Raw genomic sequence first — 27182 nt, 5'->3', positions numbered from 1 at the left:
ATGTAAACGTAGAATGTTTGAATAAATCTCGACACCTTGTACACATGCCTGTTTCAGGTTAAGAGTATATATTCCATGAAACTATTCTTCATTATTTTGACGCGACAAGATTTAAACCACAAATGGATAGCCAAATGCTTGCGATCATGTCTTAATTATTACCCGCGGAAACTCTTACACACCTTACAAGGGGTGGCTTAAATGTTCTTAGGCTAACTAAGAAGGTAGTATGGTACACAGTTTGCATGTATTAAGTTCAATACTGTCCATGCTTACAGACTGCATTTGAACCAAATGCACAAACAGGAAGCATATTTTCAAAGTGACTATTCTCAGTTCATGAATGTAGACAAACATTCATGTGAAGACAGCATATGCACATATCTGGCATATCGGGCTCATCATAGTTTAATTGTGGCCTGTAAATAATCGAGTCTGGAAAGGACAACCCAGTGATTATGAGAAACCATCCACGCTGTCGGATCACATTGAGAGGCCATCAACAAAGTCACAGAGCCTGACCATGCGATCCATTAATTTGCCTCTCACGGGCAACAGCTTCAAAAATGCAACTTAAAGATTATGATAATAATCATGATGATATGGCATATGAGAGTCTCCAGATTGGCCAATCGTCTCTAGGTGCACTTAACAAACCGCCTGTCAAGACAGACCAGGGTAGCTTCATGCCGTTTTTATTGTCCATGGGAGTCAAAAGGAAAGTCCATCTCAAAATTAATTTCTGTTGCTAACTGCTGTTTGTATTTGACTCATGATATTTTCATGTCATTGGCATGTTGATGGCTATTGTCGGCAGTACATATTTAATGTTTTTGTAAAACGTTTTAACAATAAATATATTCATCAATGTATGTGAATTGACATGAATAACACAGATAATAAAATAACTTGAAATAGAAATATACATTGACAAGTATTACTGAATACATTATTTAGCATGAATACGGTTATTCTAAACCTTTTAAACACTATGTCGATATATCTACGGCAGTATGTAACAAACTTGATAATATCAACATTTCAGAAAAAAAATAAGCTAAATGTTATTTATTTATTCTGAGATAATAGTTATATCTTGGCAGAAATACGGTATTTTTCAGAATAGTAATTAAAGCCGCTCGTTTGAATACTCGTTTGTGAGCATTGCTCTGCGCATGAGTAATTGAATGTGAATAACAGACTAGTTTTTGACATTGTTACCACTGATCATTTTCGAGAAACTGCCGCGCAAATAGTACCATCACATTTACAGAGAGAATTACACATTCCCCAGAGGGGGGTATTTTAAATGTAGAATTTAGCCCATGATACAGATCACAAAGCTAAGATATACCTATATACGTTCTAATACATTATCTGGGGATATCCTTCGCTATAGGCAATCTCTATCTCAAACTTAAACATAACGTCTTTAGAACATCGACCTTCAAACAAGGTATAAAACCCTATTCTTAATCTAACAATTATACTTTCTATTGATCCGCAAAATATGTAAGTTCTAATAAATGATCTAGCACTGCCCCTAACAAAAGGGAAACTATTTGAAACTTTAACATAATGGTTTTAGAACATACTGCAAGTAGCATAAGTTAACAGTAAAAAAAGTGAAAAAGCTTCCTACCTTGAGGACGGTGAAAGTTGCCGAGGTTTCAGGTCTCAATCAGCGGAGGCAGAGTGTAGTACACATGAACACAATGTAGATACCGTCGGGAGCCGTATATATGGTTTGATTATGTTACAAAACATAAAGATCACAATTTTAGATAGTGTCGGCAGTATATCGGCTGCTTACATGGATGATTGTTTACCTCTGACGACTGACTCACAGTCGGGACTGACTACGTGACGTGAAGTCGTCACATCAATCGCTGTCTCCGCGAGTGACCATCTATGTCTTGTCAGGCTAGGTAGACTTGCATAGGCGATCCCCAGGTCAAATATGGGAGTTGGACGCATATGTGGAATGTAAACATATGTGGGGGTCAGTTAGTGCATTACTTTGAATTTACTTTAAGAATATTCGTATTATTATACAGATATAACTACATTTTCAAACTGAAGGTTTAAGGTCTTTGAATATCATTTTACAAGTGATGCATATGAGGAAGAGATTTCATGGATGTCAACTGTTTATTATGAGGAACACAACGTTTCGGAATTTATACTAAAGTACTCATGGAAATGAAAAAAAAACCTATTTTGCTGGATTTAATAATCGACACAAAGCATTACGTAGATGTAAATACGAAATAACAAAACAACCGGAAAAGTACTAGTCTGGATTTGCTAGTTTTATCTCAGTGCTCAATACAAAATGTACTTTACAGGAGGTAATTTGTAGGCACTTTCAACATTCAAAAATAAACTAAGTCCAAATTGACATGGCAGAAACAGGCTATAGGCATTATGCAAATTAGCCTGGAAAAAAAGTTATCAAAACAACAATAAAAATAACAGCTATGTTTATGTATATAATAATAATGATATGTAAGTTGTTGTTTGAGAAGGGAATATGTTTTACTTTTACGTTCGGATGTTTTGACCATGATTCACCATGCCACTCACAAATCACTAACCACTGACAAATCACATGCACGTGGGTTTCAAGCACCTGTTTTCACCTGTCGTCAAGGTGTCATAGGTCATTGACATTCACCTTGATCTACCAACACCTGGTTATGCTCAGTTTCACAATAGTCTGTTTTGTTCATATTTTTACACACTTTTACGTGTAAAAAGACATAAAAACCTTTGATACACTGTATTCGTGCCAAGGCCCAATTATTACTAATTGAGTTGTTTGAATATTTATATATTTTGTATATTAACTGCATTTATTTAAAATCTGAGATCGATAAAACAGTTTTTTTTCATTTCCGTGAGTACTTTAACTCTTTCATCAGGTGAATGTATCCATATATTCTCTTCATTAGAAAGGTTCAAGTTGAACTGAATGCACCCCACTGTTGCTTGATTTCACGTATACATTTCCGTGAAAGTAAATTTAATAACAAATAAATTTATCAATTGGTAAACGTCATGAAAGTGTCCGGAAACGCGTCGAATTAAGTAAGTGAATGTTAAGAGGACGGGATCACATGTATCCTGCATCACAGAAAACAATGGAGGGTATACTCAACATATGGTTTGACACGTTTGTTATCAAGCGTAACATTTACGGGGAAACGATGCTTTGTGGTCCGCCTTAAATGTTACACATGTTACGCCGTGATATTTCTGGAACATTGCTCACTCACTCACTCACTCACTCACTCACTCACTCACTCACTCACTCACTCACTCACTCACTCACTCACTCACTCACTCACTCACTCACTCACTCACTCACTCACTCACTCACTCACTCACTCACTCACTCACTCACTCACTCACTCACTCACTCACTCACTCACTCACTCACTCACTCACTCACTCACTCACTCACTCACTCACTCACTCACTCACTCACTCACTCACTCACTCACTCACTCACTCACTCACTCACTCACTCACTCACTCACTCACTCACTCACTCACTCACTCACTCACTCACTCACTCACTCACTCACTCACTCACTCACTCACTCACTCACTCACTCACTCACTCACTCACTCACTCACTCACTCACTCACTCACTCACTCACTCACTCACTCACTCACTCACTCACTCACTCACTCACTCACTCACTCACTCACTCACTCACTCACTCACTCACTCACTCACTCACTCACTCACAGACAGAGGCCAATCACATTGCACTGGTCCTGACGCACATGATGCCCGAGGCTTGTATTGTATTTCTGGCTGCGCTGGCATGCCTTTTTCTTATCTGTCCCACACAGTGCAGCGAGATTTGGTGTAACATTTACGGGGAAACGATGCTTTGTGGTCCGCCTTGTATAAATGTTACACATGTTACGCCGTGATATTTCTGGAACATTGCTCACTCACTCACTCACAACGACCAATCACATTGCACTGGTCCTGACGCAAATGATGCCCAAGGCTTGTATTGTATTTCTGGCTGCGGTGGCATGCCTTTCTCTTATATCTGTCCCACACAGTGCAGCGAGATTTGCTGAGGTCAAACCAAACCATATTACCAATATTTGGAGATCACATATCCCTTCGATATTCACAGTAATTACCTCTATCGCAACAGTGAAAAGTAAAAAGTGAAATGAAAGTAAATCTTAACATTCTATTGCTGTGTAATATCTATATTTATCTAAGCTGAAACAGAGATCGCCCACTATTCAGAGACACTAAACTCACATCTGGTCTTCTACCTACATGTACATATGACGTAACACATGCTTAAATGAATAGAATGAGAAGAGGCAGTCTGTGCAAATCAATGAAAGTCGCCCTCGTTTATGTTCAGTTTCCAACAACGAGTGAAAACGCATTAGTGTTCAACACTGACACTACGGCAAATGGTACCTTGGAACAAAATTGAAAAAGTAATGCCGTGATAATGCAAAACAAATCCTTACAAGTGTACCACCAGTGATGTCTTTTAAATGTTTTCCCCATTCGCTTGGTAGGCATGGACAGTTCACATTCAGTCTCCTGTCCATGGTCAGCGTTTCACGTTACCCCAGCTTGTCGTTGCGTCATTAAGGTCAGCCAGATGAGCGTCTTCAGACGCACTGGGTTATTATCACATAAACTTCGGAATCACAATAGTGAAAAGAGAACCGTCTCGCTTTTAGTGATGATACTTCTATTACTTAAAATTGGAATGCTAACTACAGGACGAGGTTCACAGATGGGCGATGGACTGAACATAGGAATACTTGAATTCCTACAAATGCAGGTACTTTATGTACAAAGTATCTAGACTCAAAACAGTAAAAAAGGCACATGGCCTGAACTTAGTAATCCCGTGAAAACTTGTTATTCACGGATGACTAAAAATGTTCCCAGAATGTGTTGTAGACATGTGGAATTATTACCACGTGAAATGTCAGGAACTAAACGCATTTGCTTAAAATTATTTTTGCAGTCTTGCAAATGTTCAGTTCTGTCTAAACATTTGAGTTTTCAACTTTGTAAACCACTATCCAACACGACAGATTTAAGGTAAATTTTCATTCCTTTATCCGTGAGGCATGTGTCTCTAAACTGGTTTACCCGAATGAACTAGCAATAAAAGAGACAAATTAATCTGCCTCATATTTTTCATATTTATATCTATGCATAACGTGGGGCATGGGTGGCCCAGTAGCCAAAGGCGCTGCGATTCGCTGTGCAGAGTTGCGTCCCTTGGGCGTGCCAGAAACCTATGATTGTGGGTTCGAATCCCGGTTCGCCCCGAATATGTTACTCGGTTTGTCAGGACCTTACCCGTGCTCGTGGGTCGAACATTCTCGAGTTTAGTTTTTTTTCTGTACATATTGTTTAGAATAAAGACCAATAGGCCTTTGTAGAGTTCCACCTTGTTGAAGGTGGTTCGTCAGCGGGATTGATAGTTGTTAGTATTGTTGAAAAATGGTCACTTCCACAAAGGTCATCATGAACCGACCATTCGAATTTGTTTAAGATATTTGAATCTGTTAGTGAAAGATCAAGGGCAGAGTATGTGCCAGTGGCAGGATGCAGATAGGTGTTAGTACCATCACTGTTTGAGATAAAATCTTCAAGGACTTCTCTCTTATTATACTCTTCAAGAAACGAAATGCAAAGCCAGATTTGTGTGAGGTAAGGAAATACAATTATACGAGTTTTACAAGGTATTGAGCCAAAATGTTTGGGAGAGAACTTTTGGTGATTGTAGTCATCTCAGTCATCGGAACATAGGAAAAGTCCAAGGTGAAGGTCAGCTACAATCAATAACGCCTATATACCCGAATTTCGAATTTGTTTAAGATATTTGAATCTGTTAGTGAAAGATCAAGGGCAGAGTATGTGCCAGTGGCAGGATGTAGATAGGTGTTAGTACCATCACTGAAGATGCATAAATCACTGTTTGAGATAAAATCTTCAAGGACCTCTCTTATTATACTCTTCAAGAAACGAAATGCAAAGCCAGATTTGTGTGAGGTAAGGAAATACAAGTATACGAGTTTTACAAGGTATTGAGCCAAAATGTTTGGGAGAGAACTTTTGGTGATTGTAGTCATCTCAGTCATCGGAACATAGGAAAAGTCCAAGGTGAAGGTCAGCTACAATCAATAACGCCTATATACCCATTTGGAATCGATAGCGGCCTAACATCTCCTGCCCATGGAAGAGGCGAATATGCGAATCACATCCCGGGGAATGGTAGCCCACTCGTCCTGCAACGCAAAAACCAACTGCTGTTATGGTTGTCGTCGGCGTAGCTAATTATCCAGTTCATCCTGCAGCTGCTCTATCGGGTTCAAATCCAGGGATCTGGAGGGCAAGGGGAGAACATCAACGTTGGTGTTGTGTGGACAGGCTCTTGTGATCTGTGCTGTATGCGGTCGACCGTTGTCCTGCTGGAATACGCCGTTGCCGTTGGCTGCAATTGGGAGGACGTGTGGAAGGGGAATTTCGTTGATGTATCGTTGAACTGTAAGATTGCCCTGGATATGGACCAAACCTTTCAAGCCATGATGAGAGATAGCCGCCCACATCCTAACGCTATCCCCACCAAACCTGTCCACTCCCTGTACGTACACGCAGTTTCCAGCGTAACGTTCTTCCCGACGTCTGTAGACCCGTGCTCTTCCATCAACTCGACGGAGGAGAAATCTTGATTTGTCGCTGTACCAGACATCTCACCATCACAGTTGAGGCCTATGTTGACGACATCAATGTAAATGTTGTTGATGATATTGTCGACTCAATATGACGCGTCGAACAGGACGTCTTGCTCGTAGACCTGCTGCTCTAAAACGGTTTCGTACGGTCTGGTCGGAGATTCTGCGCTGTCCGGGTATTTGGGATGCGGTTGAGGTGGCTGTGGTCGTCCTTTCACGTAGGTGGCGCAGTCGGATGTAACGATTTTGGGCGGGGGTGGTTAATCTTGGTCGTCCCGATCTTGGCCGATCACGTGTTAACCCATGCAGCTGAAACCGATCCCTTAGCCTTGTGATGGTGCTATGAAATGGGCCTATGACGTTGTTTCTTTGCACTTCTGTTAATCTTGGCATGTTGTTGAACTGTCACTGTTCGATTGACGCAGATGCCAGGCAATCAAAAACCCTGCACTTTAATACCGTTCATAGTCCTGCTGCACGTGCTGCGCGCGCAGCTCCATGGCCCTTTTGTTAATGCACTTGGTGGGTTTTTCCGAATCGTTCGTGTTTCCCGACTAATGGTTTGCATGTCCTTGATGTGATCATTTTGATCAGCGAAATTTGTCACTAAAAATATAACACATTAAACCTCTTCATTTTGTACCTCTTGATCCGCTTATTTTGCTTTTATGGCCAAAATATCCGTATTGCGGTTTTTTTAAGAGTATATTTGTATCGGTACTCCCCCATAAGGGATTATGAACGACGTTTAAATCGCCCATGATTATGAACTGCATTGGGAGCTGATCATACACAGTCCGAAGCCCTGATTGGATAGTTGAGGAAGGTGGAAGACTTAACCTTGATATTGACAAACTCTTTTACTTTGAGCAGATTGACAGATTGTCGTCTCCGCGCACATTCTACAAGGAGTGGACCAGATCGAAGTTTTGTGACATTTGGAGATTCAATTTGATGAGTTCCGTGTCCCAAGCTTCAATTACCAAGAAACGTTTTTTGTTTGTTGTTTAACGCCGCACTCAGCAATATTCCAGCTGGACCAGACAATCCAGACCAAAAACGTGTCGTCATCACTAATTTATACTGTTTGTTTGTTTGTTGTTTTAAAGCTCAGATTGGGAATACGTCGTCTTCAAGGTGATAAACGCCTAAGGGCTACTGTCATGTTTGAAACGAGAAAAAACTAGAAGGGCAGAAGGTTGGTTTGGTTGGTTGGACTGTTGTTTTACGCCGCACTCAGCAATATTCCAGCTATAAGATGGCGGTCTGTAAATAATTGGGTCTGGACCAGACAATCCAGTGATTGATATCATGAGCATCCATCCATGCAATTTGGATATAAAGTCAGCGATCCTGACCAACTGATCCCGTTAGTCGCCTCTTGCGACAAGCATAGCCGCCTTTTACGGCTGAAGACCTATATTTTACCCCGGATCTTCCCAGTTTCCTATTTTATACTGATTCATGGACACATGCTTATGATAATAGTCGAAACCTTACAATGAATTCTGCTTTTCTTTTAGCAAAGAATTCTTATGATTATGGATAACGAAATGATTTTGCGTCTTTAGTATATAAGGCACACGCTGTACGCGTCACACAGAAGGTAGACTTAAAGCCCCACCCTGACTATAAATAGCCCGCAAGGTGTTTCAGTTTCGACAATGTAAACACAACCGAGTGTCGGGAGACGTTTTTTGAAAACCATAAGGGAACCAGATCACCATTGACCGTCAAACTTCGTATCAACTTGAATGACAAACCATGGATACAACAAATGGCTCCATATCTAGATATAAGTCAATAAAATTTCTGTAGTTTTATCATAAAAAATCGAATCGATCGTGTTTGGCGTCTGCATCAATCACAGTGGGCGGAGCTTATTTACGGTTGCGCTGTAAATAGCAAAGCACATGGTCATGTGTACATGTGACACATTCAATGTATTTGTGGTCAAAGTGCATTGTGTTGTATATTTTTACGGCAGAACAACAGCAGAACATCGGTTTCGGTTAATATAACAGTAACGATACTTAAATACGAAATTGACGACACGATTCCTTCAGTTCAATCCGAAAATTACAGATATATTTTTTTTAGTTTTGGTCATTTGCATTCAACAGTTAGATCTGTGCCACACAATAATCAGATTATATTTATAAAACTTAAATTATTACACAGATTGTTCAACTAGTGTTTAGGAAGAGGCCTAATTTGAATTTCCTTTTCCTTCACAGAATTTTCACACACAAAATTGAATTTGATCATTAGATCCACACTTGTCCCATGTATTTTTTTGTTCGGGGTATTTGGATACACTTCGTGCACAAGTTTTAAAATACAAACTGGGATCCCTTTCCCGTTTGGTCCACACCAATCCTTCATCTGCTGCAACGTTTAATATCCATTGCTTCAAGTCCAAGTATCTGCGAACTCTCCAAACACTTCGTTTATTTAGCTCAGTCCAGAAGCAATGTGTTCGAATCGACGAATTTCTGCAACATGGTGGCCGCACCATTCCCTAACTGCGATTGCCTGTGCCGTGTCACGCATGGTTGTCAAAAGAAGTGTGAACATACATATTCGGCTTCATCTGGTTCCACAATGAAATCTTGCTGTGACACTGATTCACTACTCCCAAGAATCGGCACTGAATTTGTCAAAGTTTCTGTTGCACTTGCTACGGCGGGAAGAGAGGCGCCATCTTGTCGATTCGAGTTGTGAATCGGAATGATGTCATCTTGAATTGGAACTTTCTCCACGATAAAGACATCAATGTCATAATCGAAATGACCAAAGGCTCCCTGATTATCTCGAACAACTCTTCGTCAAATTAGGATTTACATGAAAATGTTTTCCTGCTCATAATGAAGACAAGCGAAATTGTAAAGTTCTTGACAGTTGTAAGCAGCAACTCGATGCGCTCATGGGGCGTGGTTGCTAAGAGATCAGGTGGTCAGAAAGGGGAAAACAAAAAGTTTTAGAAAGTAATAAAATAAATCCGCAGTGCAATCCAAAAGTACCATGTACAGGATATTTTTTAATAAGAATATTCACGAAAAAAAATCTTTTCTAAAAGTGCCAATTAATTTATTAATTCACCCCAAGGTCGTAACCCTGATCACGTGGTGGGTATTTGGAAGGAATCTTGTGATGACGCTGTGAATGAGGCCGTGTGTATTACATCGTTGAATTCAACTGACCAGGAAGATTGTTGAGGCACATTATGACAGATGCTCGTCATGGATGGAGAAAAAAATGTATCTGAGAGAAACATTGTTGCTTTGAGCTTCGAGACAAAACATGTGTTTGTGAGGCTGTGAAGCTGTCCGTATTTTAATATTTGTATTTCCATTCCGACGTGAAATAATTTAATGTTTTCGTGTCTTAATTTTGCTGCCGCTGTGGAAAATTGCGCACCGATCTAATAAAAGAAATACTACTAGATCTACCATTGCACCGTCATAAAAGAACCAGGTCAACTTTATCTTTGTTCCGTTGTTTATTAAAAAATCGCTTCCGAAGCAAAGCGAATCGATCTACATCATAAATTAAATTCATAGACTAGATTCTAGTACCAAGTGTTTGAACTATTTTTTTTAAATATCATAAAATAACTTACACAATTATTGAAAGACTTTTTTTTATTAGTAATATATTTTATTTCGTCCGCCCGCTTTCTGGTTAGTTTAGGCTTGAGGGGAGAAAAACATACAAAAAATATGGATTGCCTTATGCAAATGACACTTGGCATGCCAATCAACAGGGATCTGGGTCACTGTGACCCGTCAAGTTTCACGGATCCATTTACTATTACTATACAGAGAGACATTTGTATCCAGACGTATAGGTGGATTGTCTATTGTGACCCGGGTTAGAATTGATCTTCAGCAACCCATTGGGACGAACAAGATCGGGATATCGGTGACTTGTTTGTACAACTCTCAAAGGCTCGTCTCACTGGGTTAGACCTCTAATAATCTTTTGTGTGTGAAGGGTCTGAACGTGATGATTTGGGTATTGCTCATCTTACAATATGACAATCCAAACATATTTTTCGCAACTTATATCACACACCAAAAACAAACAGTAGCATATCTAGCACATTGGGTCAATGGTATTTCCTCTGTAAACCGCCATAAGAAAGAGAGGGGTTTGCATAACTGTGGACTAAAATGTGTTCACCTTTTCTCTGTTGACATCTGGGTTGAGTAACCGTAGAACAAGTGCGTCTCATGGTGGGAAGTGACGGTGACAAAGCCAAATGACAAATGACCAACTGATGGGCCATATATAATTGTCACCACTATTTTGCCTTTTACGTCCAGTGGAATCTGTTTCGGCGACTAATCGGGTGCCACTAGTGGTGCAGGAAGCTTACCTGTTCACGAAAACCTAGTATCATTTGTGTTTGATAGTGATTCATAAACATGCTTGTGATATAGTCGGAATGGTCAGATTTTGTCGCTCCAAACCATTTGAATTTATTATTTATTGTGGCTAACGAAAATCTATTTTCTACTTGTTACAAATCCCACTATTTACCAGTCTGACGTTAGTCACTGTCCCTAGCGTTACGAATATGACGTTAAGACATATAACACATACACATGTATGATGGTTTAGGTATCTTTATTCGACTGTCTTTACACACGTTTCAGAATATGGATATGGACAGAAGTAATTGCATAACATGGCAACTCTGAAGAGCGTTCATGTATACAAACTTCAGAAGAGGTTAAGAAATGTCCGCACCTCGGCTGTATCTGGGGATATTATTCAAACGTGTACATCTTTGTTTAATTGAAGTGACGTTAACCTCTTGCAGGCGCTTTACCCCATGCCTTGACGTCCTCTATTGTCTGGGGAAGTTCTCGCCCCTCTGCTTCAGGAAGCATATAATTAAGCGCGGCTGTTACCAAACAGGCTATCCCGAAAATAGTTCCAGGAGCCCAGGGTACAATTTCTGCCTGGAATAAAACAGTGGAGGATTCAGTTAAAGGTTTAATGCATGAAGACATCACACTGTTCTATCACGAGGATAGTGTTTTTGCCTAATTGCGAGGAGCAGTTTCATTGAAGGATTCATATATGCACATTTGTATTTTGTTTATGTTTGTTTGTTGTTTAACGCCGCTCTCAGCAATATTCCAGGTATATGGTGGTTGTATTTTGTTAGAAACATTGGAAGTAAAAGAATGTTAGTAATTATACAATAACTCACAAGAATGGATATAAAAGGCGCGATCATCCCTCCAACCCTAGCAGCTGTGGAACCAGATCCCATACCGGCCGATCTGCCAACCAAAGTGATAATAGATGTCAATGTGTTGCAGTAAATATTGTAAAGCTTCCCAACACGACCATATCAACGTACAACCATGTATGAGGGTATGTAATGGAGGATATCAAAAACATTTACATTAATTTTATTGTTTCCTGATGTGTAAATTACCTGAGGTTTGTCGGATAGATCTCGGGCGCATACACAAACATAGCATTGAAACAGGCACTGTTACCAATTTTCCCCACGAAGGCCAAGACTGTAGCCGTTACTGATGCTGCTTGTCCAACTGAAAGTCAAAAGTCTAAATAGTTGTATTTGAAATATTAAAATGTTACTTACTTGAACGTACCCTTGTACATAAATGCGATGAAACCTTTTCCATAGCCATACGATTCAGACTATATCTAAAGCAAGTGTTTAACATAACATCGTTCTATACCAACACACAGATCGATATGTTAAGTATCACTATTCAGGATCTTTACTCAAGGAAATCACCTTGTGATACTGATCTCTTCTTCATACACAAGGCGTTTGGCAACCTACGAGTTGTTCGTTGTGCTCCGTGAGATAAGAGTAGTGTGGACAAATATTAGCGATTATTAGTCAATTCCTTTGCATTATAATTTATTGAAAGTCAAAATATATGCACCCCCAGTACTGTACATTGATTCGTCAACAAACTCACCCGCAAATGCCCGGACCGTTGTGGCCAAAAGAAGACACACACCGGCAAGTACGTGGAAAGACATGAAAAAAACTCTCCTCCCCCACCTATAAAGTAACAACAGTGGAAATGTCTTGTTTAAAACTTGAAATTCAGTCAGGTGTTACGAAAAATACTAACGTAAATATTAAGACTGAATGTGTACTGGATCAATATTATTTATATTTTAATCAAAGCATTACTGTTGGGACAGCTGTATGTCCATCCTCGATTATCCAGTATATCATGTCTTACATTTTCTCAGAGTCTTTATATATACTCGGGACCTATTAGCAACATTAATTTCGTTTCGTAAGTTCCTTCCCTGTCGTGCGAACGAGCCCTCAATATGTTTAAGTCAATAATGGAACAGAAGTCCATTCAGAAGCCAATCAAATGCCAAGGAGTCACTTGCAGTATATGAATCGTGAAGTTTCGGGGTAGAATAGGTCTTCAGCAACGAATGCTATTCGTAAGAGGCGACTAAAGAGGTCAGGCTCGCTGACTTGTTTGATGCATGTCATCCTATCCCAATTGCGTGGGTCGATGCTCATGATGTCAATCACTGGATTGTCTGCTCCAGAACCGATTATTTACAGACCGTCGTCAAATAGCTGGAATTTTGCTGAGTGCGGCGTTATACAACAACCAAACATGCAGTATATTTATTTTATGTTACAATGAGTTCCCAATTGAGACGAATACTAGTGATAATGTTACTTGTTTCTATCGTAAAAGGAAACGTTACGATGTCCTTTAAGTGGATACACAAAATATCGACGAATTGGTCATTGATATGAATGATAGTAGAAAGGAGATATTATACACTGGATAATCGAAGATGATGTTTGATTAACATATTGAAAATCATCACGTCTTTTGTGAACACTACCAATATGATATGAAAGCTATGACCAAGCTGATAGGACATGTATCATAGCGCCAAATAACACAATTATTTTGACTTTTGATAATGAAACAGATAACAAGTAACCTACGGGATAGTCCTTCAGAAAACGAAACAAATATTTGAAGGTAAAAAAATGAATAAAAATATGTTTTTTTCACAAGAATTCGATCCCACTATTCCACCAGGGCAGTTTGGCACTACAGTATATGTTGAGGATGTTTTCGGTGTCAACGGTGTCTACTGACAAATCAGTACCTTCACACGTGAAACATTGTTTTGATTGTACCCGACGAAAATAGATCATTGCTCGTGATACCTGGCAGTCTTTGAAAGGCAGGATTATTGCTGGATGTGGTGTTGGTTCTACCGGTGGAGCAGGACATGCTTATCCTTTTCCCAAACCACCTGGTGTCATCACTGATAGATATGTCGCTCTCATATTGTTTCAAACGATGACTGAGTTGGGTCAGTTGTAACGTAATACCTTTATCGTAAAACAGCATAAGATGATAGAGATTTGTGGTTTACTGCCGCGTATGATGAGGACCTGTTGGAAGTTCATTACTAAAAAAAACAAAGGTTTAAACCTGATGTGTCAACTTGTTCTGTAACAACATTATTAAATTAAATATCGAATATGATACTCAGAACATAACAGACCTCCTTCCGACAAACCAGAAAAGTGGACCCGATGGCACTCCAGCCAGAGAGTTGAGAAAGAAGTTCAGGTATTGATCATCATGCAGGGAGGAGGATGTCAGGTAGAGGCTGAAGTACGTCAAGCTGTCAACTAGCCTGCAACATTGTCACATTGTAACTACATAAACTCTCATACTATTTGTTTGTTTGTTGTTTAGCGCCGCTCTCAGCAATATCCTAGCTATGTTACGGCGGGCTGTTAATAATCAAGTTTGGCTCAGGCACTCCAGCATCGATCTACCAATTGGGAATTGACGACATGCATCAACCAAGACAGCAAGTGGACCATCCGATCCCGTTAGTCGCCTCTTGCGACAAGCATGGGTTGCTGAATACCAAGCCTAACAGTTTGATGCATGTCATCGTGTCCCCATTACGTAGATTGATGCTTATAATGTCCATCACTGGATTGTCTGGTCCAGACTCGATTATTCATATCGGTGGAATATTGCTCAGTTTGGCGTTAAACAATAATCAAACAGCAAACTTGTACAAATTATGCAACGATTACAACACTCGGGGTTGCAGGTCATTAGCGAAACACTAGGATGCCATTGATACATAAATTATGCAATTCCTTTGTGACTTTATGTACCTATGTCTCAGTATGCACATTTAAGAAGGGTTACTGTCATCGAACCATATCGTCATAACTTAAACTTGGTTCTTGTTATCAACGCTTTTGTGCTATTATAGTAGTATATATATAATATATAATATATATTATATTTCCTCTTTCAGTGAACGAATGAATAGCTAGCTACCAACTGATTGACTGTTTAAGAAATAGGAACCCTAACAAAACCTATCCCTGCAGCGTGAATCCCAACATTCAGTTCACTCACCAGGAGAACCACACGACAGCACATATCTTCAACATAAACTTGGTCCGCACCAAGTCAAGGCAGCTGTATTTTACTACTTCGGGCTGTTTCTCTGGTGGCGTTTCCACGTATTTACTCTTGGTGCTGCTCAGGTCAACGGGTGTTTGCGTAATGTCTATACCTGGAAGTTGAACGTCAGTCACGTCAAGGCGGTTCGTCTTCGCCACTCTTTTGAACAACGCCATTGCTCTTTTGACCTTTTTGTTCGTGATCAACCATCTCAGGGACTCCGCCATAAAGCTATGGAAATAAACATCGTTTCTCTGTTGTCTCACATTTGGAATTCATATAAGTAAAGTCTGCATCTCCTTGACGCTGCACGCTGACTCCTGAAATATCTTGATCTATACAATATTTGCATGTGGTACTGATTGATGTTATGAAATTGCTATAAATCATGATGTGATGTTTACTTATTCTAACACGTCCCATTTTTATTCTGGAAACCAAAAAGTCAAGAAACTCTACGGTCTTTGCCGAGTCTCGGTCAAAGGTATTTACAAATTTCTATATTTTTAGTTTATTGTACAATTTGCTCATTTGGGACAGTGTCGATTACAAACATGTTGAAGTCTAATTTCTGCGTACATATGTAGACATATGGGAAGAAATATACTTCAACATTGGATGAAACAAATTTATGTTGTATTATCAAATATAACGATCTGTTTTGATAATATTTCTGCACAAGTTGAATTTTATCAGTGATTGTCAATGTAATTTATATTTAGAGGCACGAGTAGGAGTGGAAATGTTTTTGTCATCGATGGCAAAATCTATTTATTAAATATTATAAACAGACTATCGGATGATGACACAACATAAAAAACTTGACGCACATTACCAATCATTTTGGGTATATCAATAAAATCCGCATGGTACAGAATGGTGTGATATCCCCGTTAACAATCAAACAACCTAAACTGTGAATACAAAGCTATGCTTGTTTCTGCATCAGTTTCTGAAGAATTTCAGTTATACCAACGCAGCGTTATGTGGGAGAAAAAACCAATACCAATGATCAGTTCCTAGCAAAGTGATGCACCTATGAGCCTATGTTAGAAAACATTTTTGAGTAATCCACATTCATGCTTTCCTTTTTCCATTCCAGAAAAAGGGATACGAAATAATCTGAACTCACAAGATTTGAAGAAAGACACTGATGGAAACAGACACGAAACAGAGTTGCAGAGTTCTCCAGTCCATATCACGTAACAAGTAGGCCGTCCCTGTGAGGAGTATCGTGCTGAAATTCCACGATAAGGTATAGAATGTGGATATTTCAATACGTTTGCTTCTTGGAAATGTCTCCATGATCATGGTGTATGTACACACAACAATGCCCTGGAACAACGTAAAATAGGATATTAGTCATACCAGCAATACAATATGTACAGTAAATAACAACATTACATACAATAATGTTTCCGTATTGTTGTATATCATATATATGCCATGAATAAAGGATAGACATAGGCTTTATCTAAATAATCATTGGTACACGTCTCAAAAAAAACTTTTAAATGGACGTTTGTAAGATGGAATGTAAATGTTCCTTGTTCAAACGGCCGTATTTCTGTACATGTATACATGACATCAGTTGGTAAACATTACAAACTGAACTGATGCAGTTTCACGGCTAATGCAACTTTAACATGGAAAAACATTATCCGGTGAAGGTTTACCTGTTGAAAAATGCCATTCACCAATCGCAGAGCAGAAAAGGCTGCGATATTCGGAGAGAAGGCTAAAGCAAGACCGGCGCCGGCGGTCAATATGTGTGACAATAGCAGAAACGGTTTCCTCCCGAATTTGTCTGACATCCCCGAGACAGTTGCTGCGCCAACCCCCTGCCCTACGATGAAGAGAGACTGTGGGAGGCGGGCGAAGAAGACATTCCCGCACACGAGATCCCACTATAAAAAACCCAGAACAGTTTGACTTGTATAACATGTTTGAATGTCTTACCTATGACTTTCGTCTTTGACGCTTGTTTATGATGCCAGTGTTTATGAAATAGGCATTACATTGTATGTGTCAGTTATATGTAATACATTCACACACACACACACACACACACACACACACACACACACACACATACACGTGCATGCACGTCGCTATATAAGTGCAATAATCTTGGACGCGACGTTAAACCCCATTTCACATTTCACCTTCTATAGAAAGTTAAAAATACGCCTCACCTCCGACACAATGGAATGATCTTTCTGCACATCATATGTCCAGGCACTACAAGTATGTGTTGAGGTGACGTTGGTGGTGGTGTTTTGTACTGACACGTCACAGGTGCCGTAGTTAGTGTTGCTGTTGTTGCCATAAAGCGGCGTCACTTCACACTGTTGTTTCACGGTCTGAGCTGTTGAATAATGCATTGCGGTGTAAACTCTGCGTCAATATAACCATTCTCTTATTAGATTGCCAATGTAGTTTGTATTTAAAGCGTATTATCTGATTTATGATTGTGTAATATATTTCTTATCATTGTTTTGCTTTACTTCAATTGATATGCATTGCCACACATGTAAGTTTTCATCTTGATGTTTGCAGATACAAACATACCTATGAACACGAAGTTAAGGAGATGGAAACATATTGTTAAGTTTCCAATACATAGCAGAACCGCTTGAAACAGCTGATAGCGTCCCAGACTGCCAAGTAGTTCTAGGATACTGTCAATAGTCCGTGGGGGTTCCTGTTTGACGTCGGCCATGTTCAAAACTCTGAAACAAGCATGCCCGAGGTTGGTTACATACATGTAAATGAACAGTTTTTTAATCATAGACCTTTCCTGCTAATTGCGATTTAGGCACAATTCTTGTGATGATATGAACATCTTTGAATGAAGGAAATAGAGACGTGCTGCTTACTACGCTCTGGTCAGCATTCGAGTTACTTAACATCATGTCAACTGACTTTGGCAGGAATGCCTAAAATGTAGCAGGTACTAGATGTTTGTCACTTTAGTGAAAACCAGATATGGATAAGGTTTTGTTACCTTGGTGTCACACATGACCTACATCTAACGTATGCTCCCGTCAGCGCCCGTGTGTGTGTGTGTGTGTGTGTGTGTGTGTGTGTGTGTGTGTGTGTGTGACTTAAACTAAACCAATTCAAGGAGACCCGTGTATATATCGACCGTGTCGGAAGCTCCTGTACGAAATGAAATAAATTCTTTGTTAATGAGAAGCTTATGCTACATATTTAAGGGGTTATTGCATTATTGCACGCACTCTTTTACAACCTCTTTATAGTCAACTATATTTGCCAACGAAAAAGAATACATTTTGTAATGACGTCATGATAATTTCGATGAACATGGATATTTCAAGATTTGAATTATACCACAAACTAGTTACCCTCTGAATATGTGTGATCCGAACACAACCATAATCACAAAATGTATAGACAGAGCCCAAGTAACAAAACAAGAAGCAATAAAGGGGTAAGGGAATCGTTGACGAAGTCTCAAGAATGTCTTTTCGTGTAATCGATCCCTTAAGGTGTATTCAATTATGTGTCATTAAAGTGATGATATGGTTTATATTGAGACCAGAACAAGTATTTAAAGGGCACGTTAAGTGAAAAAAGTGATTGCGATTGTGTTGTGAATATCATTTTTCCTTGACACACTAAGCCAATTTCGAAATTCTTAATATTCGTAGAAAGTGAGGAAATAAAACACGCTCCTTGATCGGCTTCCAAAACAAACCTATTTGGGGAAGTAGGCCAGAACTTCCGGGGCAGCGGTCACAACTGTTTTCATTGGGTGATATTTTTGCCACGTTTATCTATCTTGTGATTCTAAGCCGTTACACATGTACTGTTTCTGGTATTTCTGTCAATCCTACAAAAGTATCAACATTGAATACGTTGTTGAATGTGTAATACGACCTTTGATCTTGGAATTGTGGATATTTAAAATAAAAAATAACGATCTGTAACTGACGTTTTATTACTAACATCCTATAAATAATGGTAATAAAACACCAAATGCCCTCGGTCCTATACCACACAATAAATGATGGAGGCATCTTCAGGGTTGCTACTACTATATTCAGGACAAATATTATTAGTCATATAATTATATGAATATTTATATGACCTGAATTGACATCGTGAAGATAAAATCTATCAGTAGGGCTCCAAATTTACGCTTACAACTGCAGTTATGGAATAGACATGACATCACGTTGGAATGCTTGGACGTCACTCCGGAATGATATGATGTCATCATGCAATGATTTCTGAACCCGCCTTGTTAGATGACTATAGGGAGAAAAACTGTTCACACTGTACCCGTTTTGCCAAGCGGAATTACAAAAAGCAATACTCATCAAAAATACTATTCGGGGTTGTGATGAACGTTCCAGACGATTTCCGATATCCAATTCAAATTTACAACCGTTGGTTGGTTGGTTGGTTGTTTTACGCCGCACTCTGCAATATTCCAACCATATGACGGCGGTCTGTAAATAATCGAGTCTGGACCAGACAATCCAGTGATTGATATCATGAGCATCGATTCATGCAAATTGGATCGATGCAATGCTTCAACCAAGTCCGCAAACCTGACCACCCGATCCCGTTGGTCGCCTCTTACCACATAAGCATAGTCGCCTTTTACAGCAAGCATGGGTTGCTGAAGACCTATTCTACCGTGGATCTTCACGGGTCAAATTCACAACCGATCAGATTGCACGACATATACCCCTACATTTCACAATGGGCATCTGACGCATCGCACATGGCACAAATTATCACCCTCGACCTATAATGTACGCTGATCTCAGACGGTCGTAAGGGGTTGTTCTAGGTATGGCAGGTATGACAAAAGTTATGTTAATCCACGTGTACACACCATGAACGGTGAAGGGAAGCGCGAGATCCAGTTTTGTGTATTGCGTTAAGTGTGCTCGTACCCTGATAGGAAAGTAACATCAGCCTGTTACTCTTGAAAGTTATTAGTTATTGTAAATGTGTCATGCTAAACTAGCAGTAATAATATTCACTATTGTATTCAAGACGTCGTAATGTGGTGCCAGTAATTAGTGTCTCAGGAATTTGAAATATGGTTGAGAAGAACAATAATCTCAATATACTTATAGCTGACATACTCCCCAGAAACATTAGGGAATCATGAAACATATATCTTTTAATCGGTTTTCAGAAGAAGGATCAGCATTCGCATTTGCATTGGTTTTGGAATCAAACCTTACGCCCGAACACACCCTAAACATTCTTCGTGAACAATGCAATTTCTCCGTACACATCGGTAAGGAGTCATTGTTGAGTTTGCCACTTCAGTGAAAGGTCGTCAGAAACTGGGGGAATCGTCCATGGTCTCTTGTAATGTTTTCTATGCGGTTTTCTATCGATACAACTAATGAGGCACCATGCTGGTCCAAATTTTGCCTTTCAAGACGATAACGCTCGTGCGCACCTTGCACGTATCGTAACTGACTACATCAAGCAGTCAAACGTCACCAGAATGCAATGTGTCCAGACCGTCTGGGATTTCGGCAAAATATGTACTCCGGTGTCAAAGGCGTCCTGCTACACTAGCCGAACTGGATCAGGCGCTACAAGAGGAGTGAACATAAGAGGAATGGACAAGACTCCCTCAAATTGTCATTAGGAGATGCTACACAATGTATGTCGTATAAACGAACGTAAAATCAATCTCCGGGGCATGACCCATTGTTGATCAAGTCATCTCAACGTTCATGTGTACAACACCCCTGTCGTCTTTTACTGTCGAGTTTTCTTTCACTTTTCATTCTCCGTTACAATCGTGAAGTTAACGTGCATGTTAGGAATACACTCGTTGGTAAAATAAATAAAAAGAAACGTTTGGCAGTGTTCCTCTTTATCATTTGGGTGGTTGGGTGGCCTGGTACCAGTAGAGGACAAAGGTCGAATATCGGTGTGCCCCAGCCGCGATGTGGCTGGCATATTGATAAAAGCGGCGCAAAGATGCTGCTTCATCAGACTAAGTGTACTGAAAACAGGGATGTCATGCTGTGGAAAATATCGACAACAGTACTTGGCATATTTACTACATCAAATAGTTCACTCTTATGTATTCTGGGTGAGAATATCGGTCCCCACCAGCCTACATGTACTCCTGTCGTTAGAGGCGATAGCCAGGCTATTGGCTGACTTGGTTGAACTTGGTCATCATGTCCCAATTGCGTGCATCGATGTTCATGATGTAAATCACTGGATTGTCTGATTCGATTTTTTACTGGCCTCCCTCATATTGCTGGAATATTTCTGAGTGTGGCGTTAAACAACAAACAAGCAAACAAAAACAAACAAACACCAGATAGTTGTACTAAATATGAAATGTCTCAAGGTCAGCCTGCGATATTATCATTGATATCAGTTGGACATGAGTTACATATGTATATCAAGACATGAAAATATTACATACCACACGGTTGAGGTTGGGGTCGTAGGAACAGTGTCTGGTGTGGTGGCCGTTTCGTAGACCACTGCGTGCATGGCGTGTACCCAAACGTGTCCTGAGAAAACAGGTGTAAATTTCCGCTGGTACGGCAGTCAGAATCTGGGTTAGAAGGTCATTCCCGCCGTAGACACTTGAACATTGATGTACTTAAGTAACACATTACTCACACGATAAAGGTATGTGACAATGTACCAACCATCTGTCATACCAGGGGACATTGTATTCCATGTTGTTATCCAGTATTCAAAAAACAGTCAGTAGTCGTTTTGATAATCATCATGAAAAGAAACTGATTGAATCGTTCGTGCAAGCTTCGAAGTTCACACGGCTTTTCAGAGGAGGAAATACATGGGCCAAAATGTTTTTCAGACTTCATAAATATTCAGGTTCATAGTTTTAAATAAACATAAATATCTGGTTTTTCAGCTGTTACTGTAGCCCCAGAATATCACATGGTCGGTCCCTAACGACAAACTAGCACCACCCACAACTGCTAACCTTTAGATATGAAGTTTTATAAGTAGATATTCAGATCTCATATATTCAGCTCTAACCATGTTGTGTACAGTTTAGAGAACGAAAGAAAGTTTGCAATTAGGCATTAGATGACACAATATGCTATCAAGAGCAGATTTACTTTTTAGAGATTCTTTAACGAACAGTTGTGGTTTGACACATCATTACAGTTTACAAAATCCGCTACCACTGACTGTTCTCCTGGTGTGATTATTTTGTGGAATTGCTTTTTGCAGCGTTTGACAACAAACAGACTTTCTTTTTATGCAAATTGTGTGAGTGGCGGGTGCTATCGGCAGAGTAGGTCATACGTTCCCTTTTCGCGAACACCTGGTGTCATATATTTTGATTTTCATAATTTCAGGGGGCGGTCGGGTAGCCTAGTGGTTAAAGCGTTCGCTCGTCACGCCGAACACCCGGGTTCGATTCCCGACATGGGTACAATGTGTGAAGCCCATTTCTGGTGTCCCCCGCCGTGATATTACTGGAATATTGCTAAAAGCGGCGTAAAACCATACTCGCTCACTCACTCATAATTTCAGCAGATAATCGAGATTGGTTATTTTCTGGCTTTGACGTTATGTATTTACTTGTGATCTCATAATAGTGACATTTCTTGTGTCCCCCGCCGTGATATTGCTGGAATATTGCTAAGGGCGGCGTAAAACCATATTCACTCTCTCACAATAGTGAATGTGTTACGTGTGTCACTAGTCGCTTCGGATTGTGAAATTTGTGCTCATATATATTTCGTAAATTCTGAGTATGTTTGTTTTTAAATGGCGTCTAACGGGATCAGATGGCCAGGCCCGCTGACTTGGATGATTCATGTCATCGTAGCTAATTTTGTGGATCTATGCTCATGATGTCAATCACTTGATTGTTTGGTTCAGATTTGATTATTTCCGGACCGTCGTCATAGAGGTGGAATATTGTTGAGTGCGGCGTTAAACAAAAAAGAAACAAAAAAAATGTTGGTTTTAATATGTAGCACATCTTGATGGTAATATTTGAGTAAGGATAAGATATTATGGATGAACAACTTTATTACAATTAAGAGTGAGGTTTCGGTGTAGGTTCTAACACCGTTATCAAGCAAGTGATATACAGTGAGTGAGTGTGAGTGAGTTGGGTTTAACGCCGCTTTTAACAGTATTACAGTTATATCGCGGTGTGTCAGCTTAATGTGGGAGGAAAGCCCGAAGTGATGCAGGTCTCAGACATTTACCCCTTCGGTGAAACCCACGAGCACGGTTATGGTGATGACAAACCTAGAAACATAATCGGGGCGAACCGGGATTCGAACCCACAATCATAGGTTTTTGGCGTGCCCAAGGGACGCAACTCTGCCCAGCGAATCGCGGCGCCTTAGACGACTGGGCCACCCGTGCCCCCAAGTGATATACAGAGAAAGGTTGACAAGTATATATACAGGAAGGAATTGTTTATACAGTAGAGTTGATATCAGATGTAGTTATACTGGATTGAAGAAGCCATCAACTCATCAAAGACCCCAATATATCATACTCCTGTTGTTTATATTACTTGTTTCACTCTTTTGTTTATGTTACTGACTTCGCCGGTAATGTCTTTACTACCCTTTTGTGTACACAACAGGCTTCTCCACTCCAGTATAACTACATCTGATAGTTGTTCCTCCATAAAATCTTATCCTTACTCAAATATTACCTTCAAGATGTGCTACATATTAAAACCAAAATTGTTTTTGTTTGTTTTTGTTTAACGCCGCACTCAACAATATTCCAGCTCTATGACGACTCCAGCTCCTTTGTACTCAAACTTCTTATTGCCTAAGAAACGGGGCGGTGGGATAGCCTTGTGGTTAAAGCGTTCGCTCGTCACGCCGAAGACCCGGGTTCGATTCCCGACATGGGTGTAATGTGTGAAGCCTATTGCTGGTGTCCCCCGCCGTAATATTGCTAAAAGCTTCGTAAAACCATACTCACTCACTCACTATCAAAGAAGGTAATAGTTGAAGTGTATCTTGGGGATATCTTTCTTTTCTATTACAGGAGGCGCATCAGTAGCAGTGTTGGTTGGCGAATTCTATCTGGTTTCAGGCATGTACAGTAGGGAGAAACCACCTAATTTTCCTGTTCAAATACTGCTCAGAGCACCTAATCATCAAGGTTACCTATGGCAGTGATCACCGGACCATCGCTACTCTCTTGGACATGCCTATCAATTAGACAGCGGTGATACATATCATCTGACTGACCATTTAACAACACCACTGTACCCCAAGTATAGACATGGTACAATGTATACCTTTTGAGGAGGAATATGTTTTAGGAGATAGTAATACAAACGAATAGTATACTTACAATGTCTTATATATTTCACCCTCGTGGCGGCAGACAAGCTTAGAACGATGGATAGAAGTACAAAGTCAATGGAAAGAACGAAGAAATATGCAATAATGTTCGATAGACTTCAAATAACCACCGATGATACTTTCACTATCCCAAGTTCCTCCAGAATAAGATTAAATATCTCAGAATGATATGTCTCATCTACTTTGTGATTAATAATATAAGATATCTTAATACTCTGATGTTTTCTGACAAAATATAGAAATAGACCGTATTTCTGAACTTATAGAACTGATTGAATCATTGGATGAGGTTGTCGTGTAGAAGAGAGATTTATTAAATGGCCAAATATCTATAAATATAAACGCCTGCTTATTTTTCACAACTTAAACGAATTGAGGACCCCAACATATTTCACACGTATTAGACTTTATTTGTATAATGACCACACTTTGTATGAACTTGTTGAACTGTCATCTAGATCATATTTGTAATATTAATTGTTACATTTCATGCTTTTGTACCATCGCTGGTATCATTATCTTCCCAGTTTTTGAACCCCCAGGTAACCCCTTAAGAATTCAGGAGTGGGCTTTCCCATGCCCACATCTCATAATCTGATAAACCAAGTCTAGCATAGCGAATCTAGATCACCTACTTACTTGTTCCCCTCTTATGGGACAGGTGAGTGGATGGACGCCTACAGTAGGATAGCCTACAGACTGTTTGTTTAAGCAGACAATACCCGTTTGTTAGAATGTTGAAACTAATACGGTTAAGGCTCATAGCGTATCCAGACATGCATTCCCTGGTCCGTGATGGCTCAGTTATGACAGACAGGCAGCTTTCGTAATGTACTTTATTCAGTGATTAGGGTTTATGTGGGATGATGGGGTAGCCCAGTGCTTTATCATTTGGTCGTCCCTTCTAAAACCCGGATAGATTTGTCACATTGGTACAGTGTGTAAACCCCATTCCTACTGTCCGGGTGTTGCTAATATTGCTGGAATGGTTGCTAAAAGCTGAGTAAATCTATACTCACTCACCAGTGTGTATGCCTTTTAAATATCGGCATGTACAGTTGGTACAAAAGTAATCCGACATTGCTCGTGACTGGAGGGAAAGTGTCGGAAACGACAGGGTTTCATGTCGGACAAACAATTCATAACATTTCATTTGGTACATTGTGGTCCAATGTATCTCACATACATTCTGGGGGCGATCGGGTAGTCTAGTGGTTAAAGCGTTCGCTCGTCACGCCGAAGACCCGGGTTCGATTCCCGACATGGGTACAATGTGTGAAGCTCATTTCTGGTGTCCCCCGCCGTGATATTGCTGGAATGTTGCTGAAAGCGGCGTAAAACCATACTCACTCACATACATTCTGTAGCAAGGATAAAAATCACATTTGCTTTCAAACGACTTTTGAGCTTGATCTTTTCTTCAAGATTCAGGTCACGTCTGGCGTGCTTTTGGCGGATATTTTGTTTTCCGGGAAATGCTATTTATTGTAAAATGAACTGACATGATTCACTCTTCATTGTTCTAACTGAAATTAACTTTTATTTACACTCAGGTCGCTGTCAGTATATACATGTTCATATAAAATAAATATCATATTATTTATATAAACATCTTTGCCGAGCATGCATTCATATGCAGATTCACATAGGTCACAGTATTTGTGCAACCCAATAAGGTGAGTGGTACTTGACATGTTTAAACAATGACCTGACAATTTTACAAAACTTGGACTGCTTCCAAAAGTCAAATTTGGCTTAATGTCGAGCAATATTCCTGCACCTCAGATCTTTAGTGTTTACTTTACAACAGTTTAAGTACATTTGAGCATGCTCCGTTAATCAACATTTAAAAGAGCGTCGTACGATTCTTGCTCAGAAGTTGTTTGATCAAGATAGCAACATTCTAGGCCTCAGTAAAGCTTTCAAAATGTTTTATGGTAGACATGTGGAGGGCATTTCCAAATTTGACCAAGCAGTGACATCGGTAATGGCCGATGCATATCACTATTTGATTTATACCATATGTTCCCGTATTTTCTTTTCAGGTTAACAAATGACTTGCCTTTGTATGTGTTTGTGATGGGTGTCATTGGTGGGCCAAGATGCGCTCACCGTTTCACGAACACCTTGTATTATTAATGTTTGATAGCGATGCATAAACACAATCCATCATCATGCTAATGATATAGTCGGAATTGTTCTATCGACTCTGCTTTTAGCAAATATGTTTTTGTGAATATGCAAAGGTTTTTGTTGCTATTATTTAATCGCAATGTTCATAACTGTACACTTTTAAAAGTAAATGAATTTTATGCATATTTGGATCAATTAATGTATTAACATGTGTCTAAAAACTGTATTCTAATACAGTAGGTTAATGCCATTTAAGCTTTTAGATAAGTAGGGGTTTCAAAATTTTATGAAAGTCAGATTAGTTCGTCAAAGTTTCGTTGGATATATGTAATCTATTTATGTTTACACTTTCTAAATATGTTGCTATTGTGACGTTGATGTTGAATTACATAAAGGGGATTTGCCCATGGGACCAGTATTCAGTTGTGTCACGGGTCGCGAACTGTACAC

General features: G+C 39.7%; 1 protein-coding gene across 1 annotated transcript; it reads right to left on the bottom strand.

The window, feature by feature from the left end:
- Positions 1 to 11366: 11366 nt before the first annotated feature.
- LOC124112551 (solute carrier family 22 member 6-A-like) lies at positions 11367 to 21831 on the bottom strand. Its single transcript, XM_046472701.2, has 11 exons — positions 21692 to 21831; positions 17818 to 17978; positions 17442 to 17614; positions 16923 to 17153; positions 16379 to 16581; positions 15199 to 15477; positions 14315 to 14449; positions 12727 to 12812; positions 12207 to 12324; positions 11976 to 12048; positions 11367 to 11721 (listed from the first exon to the last, which is right to left on the bottom strand). Exons 2-11 carry the CDS (start codon positions 17966 to 17968, stop codon positions 11566 to 11568), a joined length of 1605 nt encoding a protein of 534 aa, XP_046328657.2. The 5' UTR covers positions 17969 to 17978; positions 21692 to 21831; the 3' UTR covers positions 11367 to 11565.
- Positions 21832 to 27182: the final 5351 nt, after the last annotated feature.

This window comes from Haliotis rufescens, unplaced genomic scaffold (genome assembly GCF_023055435.1).
Source record: "Haliotis rufescens isolate VD_foot unplaced genomic scaffold, xgHalRufe1.0.p SCAF_1, whole genome shotgun sequence".
NCBI classification, from domain to species: domain Eukaryota; kingdom Metazoa; phylum Mollusca; class Gastropoda; order Lepetellida; family Haliotidae; genus Haliotis; species Haliotis rufescens.
Note: the sequence above shows the minus strand (reverse complement) of the source record. Positions and strands in the feature narration are given on the sequence as shown.

Coding starts and splice junctions, on each gene's coding strand:
- LOC124112551 (XM_046472701.2), bottom strand. CDS start 17,968: ATGGCCGACGTCAAACAGGAACCCCCACGGACTATTGACAGTATCCTA. Junction 15,478..16,378: donor AGTGTCTTTCTTCAAATCTT/GTGAGTTCAGAT, acceptor TTATTTCCATAG/CTTTATGGCGGAGTCCCTGA. Junction 14,450..15,198: donor GCTGTCGTGTGGTTCTCCTG/GTGAGTGAACTG, acceptor ACAATGTTGCAG/GCTAGTTGACAGCTTGACGT.